This window comes from Nicotiana attenuata, chromosome 11, assembly GCF_001879085.1.
Source record: "Nicotiana attenuata strain UT chromosome 11, NIATTr2, whole genome shotgun sequence".
Classification (NCBI taxonomy): Eukaryota; Viridiplantae; Streptophyta; class Magnoliopsida; order Solanales; family Solanaceae; genus Nicotiana; species Nicotiana attenuata.
Window position 1 is genome coordinate 926,438 of NC_031999.1, and position 15,009 is coordinate 941,446.

The 15,009-nt window shown below is 42.6% G+C and overlaps 1 protein-coding gene across 1 annotated transcript; it reads left to right on the plus strand.

The window, feature by feature from the left end:
* Positions 4,772–5,386, plus strand: LOC109234637. The gene has a single exon (XM_019400706.1). It carries the CDS (start codon positions 4,772–4,774, stop codon positions 5,384–5,386), a length of 615 nt encoding a protein of 204 aa, XP_019256251.1.

The following is a 15,009-nucleotide window of genomic DNA, read 5'->3' on the forward strand; positions in this document are numbered from 1 at the left end:
CTCCAACTCATATACCTACATATATGCAATGTTAAATAGGGTCATCACGTCACGACCTGTATAGTTATTTTTGGCCTTAAACGATCGGAAACTTTACATAATTTTATATACATATTTCTCTTTTTGGGGGTTTATAATAATAATAATAATAATGGGCCTAGTTCTCATCCCTTATCGGGATAATTTTGTGCTTGCGATTATATGTTGACTCGCCATTTCAAAGTTCAAACAGTGTCTTTGCGCTTGTGTTTTTATGTGCGCTTTCGATTTTAGTTCTTATAAAATATATTTTACCCGTTTCATTTTATGTGAACCAAAATTTAGGAATTGATTGATAATTTTGGTGATAATAACATCTTGTTACAAATAGCAAATGTGAAGTTTCAAGTTAAATTATTTCCATATATAAAATAATATCATTATTTTGAAAGCTGTCAATACGTGTGGGCCCGACCTAGCGTAGTCCAGCCCACACGGGCTTTGGCATTTGACGGACTAGGGTTGGACCGCCCACTATTTCGATGGGCCTTAAAATGGTCAGCCCAGCCTAGCCCTATGTGGGTCGCGGGCCCCCACGTCCCGGTCCACCATTTTAAAAAATTATTTTTTCATATTTTTATAATTTAAGTTTTTAACCTAAAATACAAAAAATATATACATAGTTACAAGTCTAAAAACATACTTGTTGGTTAGAAAGTTTTTGCAAAACTAAAATAAGTATCTAATAGATTATTATAAAATACAAAAAGGAGGATTATAGAGAAAGTAGGACAAGTTGCCTAAAAACTTCAGCTTCTTTCCAAGCTAAAGATCCACCCTGTCAATATTTCGTTCATTAAAAGTCAATACTCAAAACAAACTACTTAATAATATTTTCAAGGTGCTCATGGCATATCCAACACCAATAAATTATCTTCATTAGGTACATTTGAATCCTCTTGTAAAATAAAGATGTCTTAAAATCTTCACTTTCATCTAAATATACAATTAAATGCAATGTTAAGTAGTTAAACATTAAAAGATAACTAAAATTTTAGGAATACAAAAAATTTACATTCACATAAAAGATATTACCAGTTTGAGATCGGACTACTCTTCTTGTTATTTTTAGTTCCCTATATATTTTTTTTATATTTTTTATATATTTAATTGAATGCATTTATTAAGCTCGTGGGCCAGTCCAGTCGAGCCTCGGTCAAGCCTCATAGGCCACGAACTTACTTGGGTCGGGCTTAAAAGCCTCATTTTTAAATGGGCTCCAAAAATCTTAGCTAACCCTATTAATTCACGGACTGGATTGGGCCAACCTAACGGTCCAAGCCCGTATTGACGGCTCTGTTATAGAAGAATTAACCCAAATAGCCACCCACCCTAACACTTCAACTAAAAATAGCCGTTATAATGTATGCATAATTTACGTATTACATGTGTATAATTAATGTACAATCTATGTATATGGTTAGAAAAAGCAAGCAATTAATATGGTCGGCTATTTGTGTAAAGATCCCTTATTGTTTGAATAAGCTAAAAAAGGAAATAATATACATAAATGAACAAATGGAGTAGGAAATAATAAGGGAGAAATTCAAAAATAGCCAGATTTATAAGTGGTCATTCAAAAATAGCCATAGTTTCAAAAGTAATCGAAATTTAGCCACTTTTCATGTAAAGATAAATCTGAACGAAAACACTGTTCAAAATCCGGAAAAATGCTCCAGTATAATATACCGGTCCAGCATAATATATTGGAGTGGAACTTTCTGCGTGTTGGATTTCCAGCATAACATACTGGAAGTTCATACACAGGTGCACCGAATCTCCACTATATTATGCTGGAACTTTCCGTGTTGCAGCAAAATAGTGGCTATTTTCAATGACTTTGCAAACACTGGCTATTTTTGAATGACCAGTCCGAAAACTGACTAGCCCGTGCTATTTATACAAATAATAACTGTAAACACGGAATATAATTCAAGGCCTTAAACTATTATTGATAATCACGTAGTCCCTTGAACTACCAATAATCGGATCCAAGCATTAGCATAGAAAAGGGTGGAAAGGTATGTTCTACTCTAGGCAACATAGATTGTGCTCTATGAAAACAAGAATTTCACTTTTCTGTTTACTTCAAAATTCAAATTGAAGATACGTAAAGAAGTTTACAGTGGGAACAACCAGTATCTTTCTAGATTATTATCGAAGTCTATGCTCGCTACATCAAATTTTTGACAAATTTTGTAAGAAACAAAAGGAAATGATTTTTTTTTTAATTATACTATTACATTATATGCTAAACTTTTTACCTCGTTTTGAGTCTAATCTTTGGACCACTTTGGCAAAAGGTACCGCAGAAGCAAAATCCAATGTGCTACGGGACATATTTGCTAATACGAACTTTAGATATCTCTCATAAGATAGCTGAGGTCCACCACATTGATTTCATAGCCCAGGTTAATAGATGGTAGTTGGGCTCCTCTTGGTCCAATGGAGTCCACTGCAATTTTTGTATTTTCCTATGCATAATATTTCTTGTTATAGGTCGGCACATTGATCATTGAAAGTATAAAAATACTACCTTAAAAAGCATCATAAATTACACTTTTGGTAATTAAGTAGGTGAAGTTGTTGAAAGTGTTGTATTTAGGAAACAAATTGACTCCACAAATGGTGATAATGTAATTATATTTGAGTTAATTCTTCTTAATTTTGGGATTGTTTGGCAAAAGAGACCCTTCCTGCTCCAAAATGAGATGGTACGTGAAAGGCCCAATTCATGAGTAAGGCCTAAGAAGACTGCAGAGTCTCAGTGAGATCATCACCAAAAATGTAGGGGGGAGGGGGACAGAAATATCCCACTGGAAAGAATATATGACCACCTCTGCCTCTAAAATATAAAATGACTATTGGTGCCCCTATATTTCCGTTTCGCTGCCCCAAGACTTCAATTTAGATACAATGCCTTTAAAAATTTACAGCAGTCCTGTTTAAAATTCATATACAGTTAGATTTCTCTATAACAGTATATACGAGCTAAATCGGGGCTAACATACACCCCGATTTCCCGGTGGATCAAACGAAGGAAGGGTACGAACACATGGGATTGAAACCGACGCTGGGAACTTCTTGTACCGAGGCCCGAACGGAGTGCTCGCCATCGGATTTGATAAAACGACGCACCTCGGACCTGGGATGGGTTCCGAGACTTTGGGAAGCGCATGAACGGTTGTAGGCGAAAGGCAGAAGGCCGTGATATCCGGAGCCAACCGGATTCACGGCGCGAATCTCGCTCGATGGCAGTTACAGATCAATAATTAATGAGAGAGGAGAATTTTTACCTTTATTAGACTTGTACAAAGGGGAGGTTTTTTCTTATAAGGGACATTGTAACACGCAAACCAAGGAATACAAATTCAGTTTCTCTGTTTTCTAGTTATTGCAAAGTTCTTATTTTACTGTAGCTCTTCATATACAATTGGCTTCGAATCGAGGGTCCGATCGAGGGCGAAACTACTGTTCAGCCTAAATCCGAGTCCGGATGTAACATCACAATTGATTTGGTTATTCATTCTGTATTTAACTCGTTAATCTAACATTCTTGATTATTTGTGTTGAATCAATACACATATCTTTAAAACCGCGTATAAATTCAACTGTTATTCGTTTTAAGGGTAAATAGGTTGGCGCCCACCGTGGGGCTAAGGATAATAGTGGTGGTTTGATACAAATTTGCATAACATACTCTATTTTACACTTGTGAGCCCGAACAGTTGCAGAATCAAGGCCACACCCCGAACAGCTGCCGAACGGACCCGGGAGAACACCCGAAGAAACGAACAAACCATTGAGAGGCCGGGAAAAGTCGAGTGTCCCGAAGTAATGAAAATACTTGACGCATTCACGAAGCGGGTGGAATCAGGTGAAAAGAAAATTGAGGCCAATGAGAAGAAGGTGGAAAAATACAATTCCAGGATCGACGAAATCCCAGGAGCACCCCCGATATTGAAGGGGCCGGATTCCAAGAAGTTTATCCAGAAGCCTTTTCCTTCGAGCGCGACACCAAAACCGATCCCTAAGAGGTTTAGTATGCCCGACATTCCAAAATATAATGGAACCACGGACCCGAATGAGCACGTGACCTCCTATACATGCGCAATAAAAGAAAACGACTTGGAAGATGATGAAATCGAGTCGGTGTTACTAAAGAAGTCCGGGGAAACTTTGTCCAAAGGAGCAATGATATAGTACCATAGCTTACTCCCAAGTTCCATTGACTCATTTGCTATGCTCGCAGATGCTTTTGTGAAGGCCCACGTCGGGGCCATCAAGGTTGAGACCAGAAAATCGGACCTTTTCAAGGTTAAGCAAAAAGACAACGAGGCGCTCAAGGAGTTCGTGTCAACGTTTCTAATGGAACAGATAAATCTGCTTTCGTTTGCGGATGATACATTCACTCAAGGACTTAACCCCCAAAGCTCCTTGGCTTCGCAGCTGCTAAAACAAAATTTGGTAGAATACCCGGCAGTAACTTTGGCCGACGTCCACAACAGGTACCAGTCAAAAATCATAGTCGAGGACAACCAACTCGGAGCCCCTTCTGGGTCCGTTTATCCCATCAGAGCCGACGACACGTCTAAGAGGGCCGTTGATCATGAGCCTATCGGTCCGAGATCGATACCAACCACACAGCGCGGATTGAAGGGCAAATGGGTCCGGGCATCAGCCCACAAGGAATGAAAAGAGAGGCAATCGAGGGCCTTGTAGCCGAGGTCTGATGAGCAAAAATGGTTTCGACAGGACGCTCAGGGGTAGAGAAGCACCAAGATTGTCAGAATATAATTTCAATGTTGATGCGGCCAGCATCGTATCAACCATCGGGCACATCAAGGAAACCAAGTGGCTCCGACCGTTACAGTCTGAACCTACCCAAAGAGATCCTATCTTGATGTGCAAGTATCACGACACTCATGGCCACAGGACCGAGGACTGCCAACAATTGAGAAAAGAAGTTGCCCGGTTGTTCAATAACGGGCACCTCCGAGAATTTTGTAGCGATCGAACCAAAAATAACTTCAGGAACAGGGACGCCAACAAACAGGCCGAACTTGAGGAGCCTCAACACGTCATCAACATGATCATTGGAGGGGTCAATATCCCTCAAGGACCGATGATAAAGCGTACTAAAGTATCTATCACAAGGGAAAAACGTACCCGAGATTATGTCCCAGACGAAACCATCTCGTTCAACGACGAGGAAGCTGAGGGCATCGTGCAACCACACAATGATGTGCTGGTAGTATCCGTAATTATTAATAGATCTCGAGTTAAACGTGTATTGATTGATCCAAGTAGCTTGGCCAACATCATCAGATCGAGGGTCGTAGAGTAGTTGGGGTTCCAAGACCAAATAGTGTCGGCGGTCCGGGTGTTGAACGGATTTAACATGACATGCGAAAACTACCAAAGGGGAGATAACCCTACCAGTGAACACCGACGGGACGAGCCAAGAGACAAAGTTCTACGTCATCGAAGGGGACATGAGGTACAATGCCTTATTTGGAAGGCCATGATTTGACATGAGGGCGGTACCTTCAACCTTACACCAGGCACTGAAGTTCCCTACCACGGGATGAATCAAGACGGTCTATGGAGAGCAGCCTACCACAAAGGAAATGTTTGCAGTCGACGAGGTAATCCCTGTGCCCGCGGTTTTGACATCAAAGAAAAAATAGTCGATCAGAAAGGAAGAAATTAAATAGCAATCATCAATGCCGACCGACCAAACCGGAGGAGCGATGAGTAGACGAGGAGGATGATTACAGAGTTCCGAGGTCATTCATAGCTCCTGACGATACCAACGCCACCAAATCGATGGTCGAGGAGTTAGAGCAAATCATATTGATCGAACACCTACCAGATTGAAAGGTAGACCTAGGCATGGGGTTAACTCCCGAGCTTAGGAAAAAACTAATTGAATTTCTTAAAACTAACATAGATTGTTTCGCTTGGTCCTACCTTGACATGACAGGGATCCTCTCGGAAGTGACCACTCATAAGCTGAGTTTGGACCCAAAGTTCCACCCGGTTAAACAGAAGAGGAGACCATAGTCCAAGGTCAAGCATACATTCATCAAGGACGATGTATCTAAACTCCTTAAAATAGGGTTCATTCCGGATGTTAAATACCCGGGCTGGTTAGCTAACGTAGTGGTAGAGCCTAAAAGAGGAAATAAGCTAAGAATGTGTGTAGATTACAAAGATCTAAACAAGGAATGCCCTAAGGATTTTTTTCCTTTGCCTAACATTGATAGTATGATCGATGTGACGGCCGGACACGAGATACTCAATTTTCTCGATGCCTATTCCGGGTACAATCAAATTCGGATGGACCCGGGCGATCAAGAAAAGACTTATTTTATCATAAAATGCGGCACCTATTGTTATAACGTAATGCCGTTCGAATTAAAGAATACTGGTGCCACCTATCAACCCCTACTAAACTAGATGTTCGAAGAACAGATAGGAAATCAGTGGAAGTTTATATTGACAACATGTTATTTAAGTCCGTGCGAGTAGAGGGCCATTTAAAACATTTGCAGGAAACCTTAGGCATATTGAAGGAATACAATATGAAGCTGAACCTGGAGAAGTGCGCTTTCAGGGTCGGATTGGGAAAGTTCCTTGGGTTCATGGTATCCAATCGAGGGGTCGAGATCAATCCCGACAAAATCAAAGCCATAGAAGACATCACCGTTGTGGACAACATCAAAGCCGTTCAGAGGCTGATCAAGCGTATAGCCGCCTTGAGCCGGTTCATATCGAGGTTCTCGGACAAAAACCATTGTTTCATCTCACTATTGAAGAATAAGAATAACATTTCCCGATCCCAGAATGCTAACAAGGTTTGGAAGAACTCAAACGATATCTATCGAGTCCGCCCTTACTTCACACTCCGAAGGCGGATGGGCAGTTGTACCTTTACTTGGCGGTTTTTGAGGTTGTGGTAAGTGGAGTCTTAGTCCGTGAAGAGGAAGGCATGCAATTTCCTATATACTATGTCAGTAGAACTCTAGGCGAGGCCAAAAAAAGGTATCCTCTCATAGAAAATTAGCGCTAACTTTGCTAAGTGCCTCCAGAAAGTTAAAACCGTACTTTCGATGCCATCACATATGTGTCGTAACCTCTTACCCACTGAGGAACATCATGCACAAACCCGAGCTCTTGGGATGGTTGGCTAAATTAGCCAAAATTAGCGGGTACGATATCGAGTATCGACACCAAATCGCCATAAAATCTCAGATTTTGGCAGACTTCGTGGCCGACTAATGCTGACCTTAATAACTGAAGTCGAAAGGGAATTATTGCTAGCCTTGGGGACTATCTCGGGAATTTAGAACCTTTTTATGGACGGTGCCTCGAAGCAAAGGGGTCCAGGCTCGGCATCATGTTAAAACCACTTACGGGGAATGTAGTTAGGCAGTCTTTTAGAACTGTGAAATTGACTAACATTGAGGCCGAGTATGAGGCCGTAATTGCAAGTCTCAAGTTGGCCAAAAGCCTTGGGACCGAGGTTATCGAAGCTAAGTGTGACTCCGTCCTTGTGGTAAATCAAGTCAATGGGACGTTCGAAGTGAAAGAGGAACGAATGCAAATATATTTAGAGAAATTATAGGTAACGCTGCATAAATTCAAGGAATGGACCCTGCAGTACGTGCCCCGAGATCAGAACGGCGAGGCCGATGCTCTGGCTAACTTGGGGTCATCGGTCAATGTCAATGAATTCGGTTCGGGAACAGCAGTACAACTCATAATAGAAGAAGGCCATGCCGAAGTAAACTCAATGACTTAACTTGGGATTGGAGGAACAAGTGCATAGATTACTTGAAGATCGGTAAATTTCCCTCGGATCCCAAAGAATCGAGAGCCATGCGTACCAAGGCTGCCAGATTTAGCTTGGTTGAAGGGACATTGTTCAGGAGAACTTTCGACAGCCCGCAAGCCAGATGCTTGGGGCGGGAGATACCGAATACGTCTTGAGAGAAGTTCACAAAGGCACTTGCGGGAACCATTCGGGGGCAGATTCTTTGGTCCGGAAATTAATCAGGGCCGGTTATTAGTGGACCAAAATGGAGAATTATGCGAAGAACTTTGTACGAAAATGCGACGACTGTCGAGACACACACCGATGATCCATCAACCGGGAGAGCTACTCCACTCGGTCTTGTGCCCGTGGCCATTTATGAAGTGGGGAATGGATATCGTCGGTACTCTACTGTGGGTACCCGGTAAGGCTCAATTCATACTATTTATGACCGATTATTTTTCCAAATGGGCCGAAGCTCAAGAGTTCAAAAAAGTTCGGGAGAAAAAAGTCATTGACTTCATCTGGGACCAAATAATATGTCGGTTCGGGATACCGGCCGAGGTCGTTTGCGATAATGGGAAACAATTTATCGGTAGGAAGGTAAATAATTTCTTCAAAGATCACAAGATTAAGAAGATACTATCAACACCTTACCACCCTAGTAGGAATGGGCATGCAAAATCAACAAACAAGACCATACTTCAAAACCTGAAAAAGAGGTTGACCGATGCCAAAGGGATGTGGAAGGAAATCCTGCTCAAGGTCCTGTGGGCATACGTATGACCTCGAAGTCTAGTACCGGGGCCACCTCATTTTCATTGGTCTACGGGGCTAGAGCCTTAATACCAATCGAAGTGGGAGAACTGAGCCTCAAGTTCCAATATGCGCCAGAAGAGTCAAATGGCGAAGCCATGATCACGAGCCTAGAACTGTTGGATGAAAGGCGGGAGGCCGCCCTAGTCCGGTTGGCCGCCCAGAAACAGCTAATAGAAAGTACTACAACCGAAGAGCAAACCTATGACACTTTATGATCGGGGACTTGGTATTGAGGAAGGTAATGTTACATCCCCGAAACCCGAACGAGGGGAAGCTGGGACCAAATCGGGAAGGACCGTATCGAGTCGTCGGAATTACCGGCAAAGGCTCGTACAAACTCGAAGTAGGAAATGGTGTGCAACTATCGAAGAACCGGAACGTGACACACTTAAAGCGATACTATTTCTAAAGTATGAACTCAATTACTCTTTAATCATGTTATGAATCAGACTAACATTTGCAGGTAAGCGGCCAAGGATGGATGTGGCTATTAGGTTTGAAAGCACGCGTTGTACTCTTTTTCCCTTGAACTGGTTTTATCCCAAAATGGGTTTTCCGACAAGGTTTTTAATGAGGCAATAGTAAAACGTGCTAACTTAGATTCGAAGACCGGTCTCAACCCGGATTCAATGATCATTCGCTTCATATCAATAGTACCCAAGCCCTCTCAAGCTCGACCTCGAATACTGGGGGCCATTACCCTCGGATTAAGGTTTTTAGCAAGGAAAAAAGAATAACCTTATATGCTAGAAGCTAAGGCTTGGAGGTTAGGATTCATTGTAAGGGCCAAACGATTGTGTGAATCGTGCTCACATAGTCCACTTTAGCCATGATAAAAGTTTTTACGCGCTTTCGATCATGTACTTTACACACCGAGAAATGAAAGAAACTTGTGCCTTGCTATTACGCATTTTCTTTCTTCTTCAATTCCGGATCCAAAGAGCCCACGGGCTACCCATACTCGGGGACTATCGAACCCATAAGCTACCCCTACTCGGGGACTATCGAGCCTAGAAGCTACCTCTACTTGGGGCTATCGAGCCTATAAGCTACCCCTACTCAGGGGATATCGAGCCCATGAGCTACTCCTACTCGGGGACTGTCGCCCGAAGAAAGTTCAGATGATCCGGGCTATCGAATCCCGGAGACACCACACCTATCAGGCGGTGCCCAAATACAAAAGGTTATGGCCATCCTAAAAATGGCTCGGAGACGATCGAAGCTCGTAATCAGAAATTAAGGCCTGTATAAAAACTTGAAACCGTCTAAAAGGTTACCCTCGGAAAAAGCATCATCTAAAATCACTTAAGCATCTTGAAAACTTCCGGTCGCACCGAGGTTTCAAAGCCTCAAGCAAACAAAGTTCTATCGAAGCCGGACTCCGTTCGGACCTCTAAAAAATGAACGCCCCATACCTATATTTGATTCTATGCTAAGACATCAAAACATTACATGAGTAGAATTACAAAAAGATGCTAGAAAAGTAAAGACAGGATATTGCCAAAAGGGAAAATTTCATATATATTCCGGAACATGTTTACAAAGGCCCAATAAAAACGGCCTCAAAATATACACACACACACACATACATAAGGGAAAGCAAAAACTGAAAAATACTAAGGCATATACGCATGGTCTTCAGTGGGGCCTGTCTCACCGCCAGAACCGTCGGAGCCCTCAGATCCCTCGGAGCCCTCGGATCCCTCAGAGCCTTCGACACCCTCAGGCTCGTAGAGCTTCTTTGACTCGGCCTTGAGCTTTTTGGCTTCCTCAATTTCGGCCGATAGATCGAAACCTCGGGCGTGGATCGCTTCGAGGGTCTCTCTCCGGGACAACTGCTTCACATACTCAGCCTTTGTCTTTAGGCGGGTCTCGGCTACCTCCACATCGGCCTTGTAATGGGCCACCATTTCTTCGGCATCAGTGGAGGTTGTGTCCAATTTGGACTTCAGCACCTCATATTCTCTTCCGAGGACATCCCTTTCTGCGACAGTCGAGCTCAGCTATGCTCGAAGTTCATCATTTAGCTAGGACCAGTTGTCAGCTTTGTCATTTGCCACCCGGAGTTGCTCACTAAGAAGCCTGTACATGTCCTTCTTTCAGACCTGTTCTTTGAGCTCGAACTCGAGCTGGCTGATTCCCAAGCGGTACCGGAGGAAGCTTTCATGATGAACTAGTAAGAGACATCAATAGAAAACTCAAGCGGGGTTCATGAACGGAGTATGAAAGTGTTAGAACCCTACCCGGTTCAGCGCCTGCTGCGCCTCGTTAAAAAGACCTAACATGCCCACCTCATTCATCTTTGCTTGGTCCTCCTCGGTCACCATGCATCGGAGGTAGCTGGTTACACCTACCGGAGCAGACAAGATTCGGGCATGCTTTGGGACTGTGAGAACAACCGTCCTCTCGCGCTCGGGGTCTAGACTCGGTACAGGGAATTGCTTCACCAATCTTGGGCTCGTACTCGGCTCGTCTGCTCCCGAAGGCACGTCCTTCTTCGGTATCTCCAGGTGACCCAGCCCGGAGAAATCTTCCAATGTGGACTTGTCCATGCCACCGAAGAAGGAGTGGAGAGGATCCTCTACACCCTGAGCTCCTTCACTTGATTTTTCCTTGCCCCCTTGGGCCTCTTCAAGCATGGACTCGATATAGGAGGGCGTCTCGATGATGTCTATCACACCGGTCGCTTCCTTCAGAACAGGAACGTCTTCTCGGTAGGTCAATACCCGTCTCCACTTCGGCTACTCAAATCGGAAGGGGATCGACCTAGTGGCCCCTTTCCTTGGTCACTGTCTGCTCCCCGACAGGGGTCGATCCATGGGCGACAATGATGTCATCTTCTTCAGGCTCATCCCTGAGCCGGTGAAGCAAGTTAGAGTTCGATACCCGGGACTTAGTATTCTTCTTAGGCATACGAGCCCGGGTGGCCGCCCTCTTTCTAATCTTCACTTTGGGACTCGGGGAACCCGAGGACGTTTTTTCCCTCTTCTCCCCTTCCGCGATTGCCCCGGGCTGTCCCGAAACGGAGGGTTCAATGGGTAAGGACATATCCTCGTCCCTTTCAAGCTGCCTAAGCTCGATGGTCTTAGGAAAACCTACGAGGGAAAAGAGAAGGTCAGTATCGTGTTAGATTGGGGCATAGTAATAAATATTCAGGGGAAAGCCTTACTATGAGAACGGGCCTCCCATTTGCCCTTCGAAAGTTTGCACCATGTGTGCTCGTAGTATGACATCTGTTGGCAGATTCCTTCGATCCACTCCTTGAGCCGAGGGACCGTATTAGGAACCCGAGCAATAGCTGCACGACCATAAATACTGGCGATGAGAGAAGAAATTAAGGGAAATTGACACTTACGGAAAGACTAGAATTATGAGATGCATTCCACTTCTTGGGGAATGGCAGGAACTCGGGAGGGATCAGGTTTTCAGTTTTTACCCAAACAAAACGTCCTTGCCAACCTCGGTCTTGGTCCTCTTTGATGCTCAATAATGGGCCTTGCTGGCTCGGCGAACAAGCTTGATTAGTCCCCATCAGAAAATTTGGGGACTGTACAGACGGAGTAGGTGGTCTAGGGTGAACCCAGGAGATTCAGTGTTGTTCACGAAATGGCGTAGGAGGATCATGATCCTCCAGAGGGACAGATGGATTTGCCCAAGGCACACCTGGTACCTCTTGCAAAAGGCCAGGATCACTGGGTCAACTGGGCCCAACGTGAAGGGGTAAGTGTAAACACTTAAATACCCCTCCACATGGGTAGTGATATCATCCTTAGGTCCGGGGACAACCATTTCCTTGACTTCCCATTTATAGTCTTTTCGGACTATGGGAAGGGTATCTTCAATAACGGAGCATATGTACCTCCATACTCCTTCGCTTCGGTCTTATTTGATGGAGGCCTTCTCGACCTTGATATCATCCCTGATAGAATGGACCCCGGGTATAAAGCTTTTCATAGGAGGCTCTGGAAGAACCTGGGGGCATCTACCTCGACATCTGTGGCCAGGTGGGAAGATGAAGGGGCCGTTTGCTGTGGCACGGACTTGGAATTTTTGGCCATCATGAATCTGGGAAAATATATGAAGATTTGAAGAAGGTGTATGAAGATTTGAAGGTTAGAGGTGAAGATAACAAGTTCTGGGTTGAAAACCCAAGAAAATGTGAAGGTTTAAAGGTTAGAGATGAAGATGTGAAGGTTCAAGAAGCGAGGTATGAAGATTTGAGAAAGTTGAAAGCCTTTATAAAGTTCGAAGGTAAGAGCTAGGATCAGAAAGTGAAATAAGTAAAGAGGGTCGAAGCTTTTATAGGGGGAAATGTAATCGATACGTGACATTTCACATTCGAAGGCAACCAGCCGATGATCGACACGTGCTCGAAGTCAGAACGACGCGACTATTGTGACGTTTCGGCTTATCCGTCATCTTGGTTAAATCGTATGAAGGAAGGAATTGGGGTTCATCTATCGTTTCCCATCATTTTTGGCAAACACACTCTCTGAGAAACGAGGGGACTATTTGAATACGGGCAAAACCGAGTCTAACACACACCTCGATTTCGGTAGGTTAAACGAAGCAAGGGTATGAATACATGGGACCGAAATCGAAGCTGGGAACTTCTTGTACCGAGGCCTGAACGGAGTGCTCGCCATCAGATTTGATAAAATGATGCACCCCGCCTGTCCTTAAGATTCAGATAAGAAAAGAGTTCCAAACTTTTATGCATGCACCTCCGTACAAGTGCTGTGACTGGGGATGGGTTCTGAGACTTCGGGAAGCGCATGAAAAGGCTGTAGGCGACAAGTAGAAGGCCGTGATATTTGGAACCAACCGGATATCACGGCACAGATCTCGCTTGATTCCGGTTACATATCTGTAATTAACGAAAAAGAGGGTTTTTACCTTTTTTTAAACTTGTACTAGGGGTGAAGCTCTCCTACTATATAAAGGGGAAGTTTTTTCTTTAATAAGAGACGTTGTAACACCCAAAACAAGGAATACAAATTCATTTTCTCTGCTTTCTAGCTATTGCAAAGTTCTTATTTTATTGTAGTTCTTCGTATACAATTGGCTTCGAATTGAGGGCGAACCTACTGTTCAACCTGAATCCAAGTCCGCATGTAACATCACAATTGATTTGGTAATTCATTCTATATTTAGCTCTTTTATCTTACATTCTTGATTATTTGTGTTGAATCAATCCACATATACTTAAAACCGCGTATAAGTTCAATTGTTGTCCGTTTTAAGGATAAACAAACAACATCCTCATACAGTCAGACCTCTCTATAATATCATCCATATATAACAGTCATTCACTATAAAAGTCATATTTTTTCTTGGAACCCATTTTTATATTAATATATATTTTTTATAACAACACTAATATCGGAACAAAACGAGGTTGTTATAGAGAGGTTTGACTGTATAACAACCATTCACTATAAAAGACATGTTTTTCTTGAAATCGATTTTTATATTATGTGATAATATATATTTTTTATAACAGGACTTTACTATAGCAACAAAAAAATATCGAAATAAACGAGGTTGTTACTGACAGGTTTGACTGTATCACGCACTCTATATGCCCAAATCTCCAAATTTCCAAGATCATATCGTTGAGTAGTAGTGCTTATCGAGCGGATCGGGCGAATAATTACACTTAACGGTTCAGCTTAACAGTTATTACACTTAACGGTTATCGAATTATAAATATAGTAATCCGCTAACCATCCAATAAGACAATGGGCGGATTGGTAACGGATTAACAATTATCTGACGGTTATCGGGTGGCTTATCGGATAAACCAAATAGAATTTTTTTGAACAATCATTCAATCAATACCAAATTTTTAATACCATCTAAGATCTAACCAATCGATATTTTTGAATTGAAAGTCTTCAAGACTAATCATACTGTCATGCACATATTAACCAAATTTGTAAAACTAGAAAAATACATTCGTTCAGTAATCAATCATACTTTCAAAAGGACATTCGATTATGTAATATGCAAATAGATAAAGGTACAACATGTGAGAAAAATCAATATTCATATAAAACTAGGCAACCACATGTGATTGAATCAAGAAATTAGAAAAAGAATAGTAATATACAAACAACAATGCGAATGAAAGACAGATAAACAATTGTGTAATTTCTTAACCAGCCAAGATTGAGTAGAAAAGTTGAGATAAGCTTTCTAAATTTCCAAGAAAACACTTCCAAGCTCCAAATTGATGATAAGTAGTTCACAAGAAGTAGTAATCATCCTATTATAATCAGATGATGAAATTTACGAGCATATTTAGATTGAGACGAGAGCGAGACTGCCTT

What these genes read in the sequence shown, in the direction of transcription:
- LOC109234637 (XM_019400706.1), top strand. Translation starts at nt 4,772, where the DNA reads ATGAGCAAAAATGGTTTCGACAGGACGCTCAGGGGTAGAGAAGCACCA.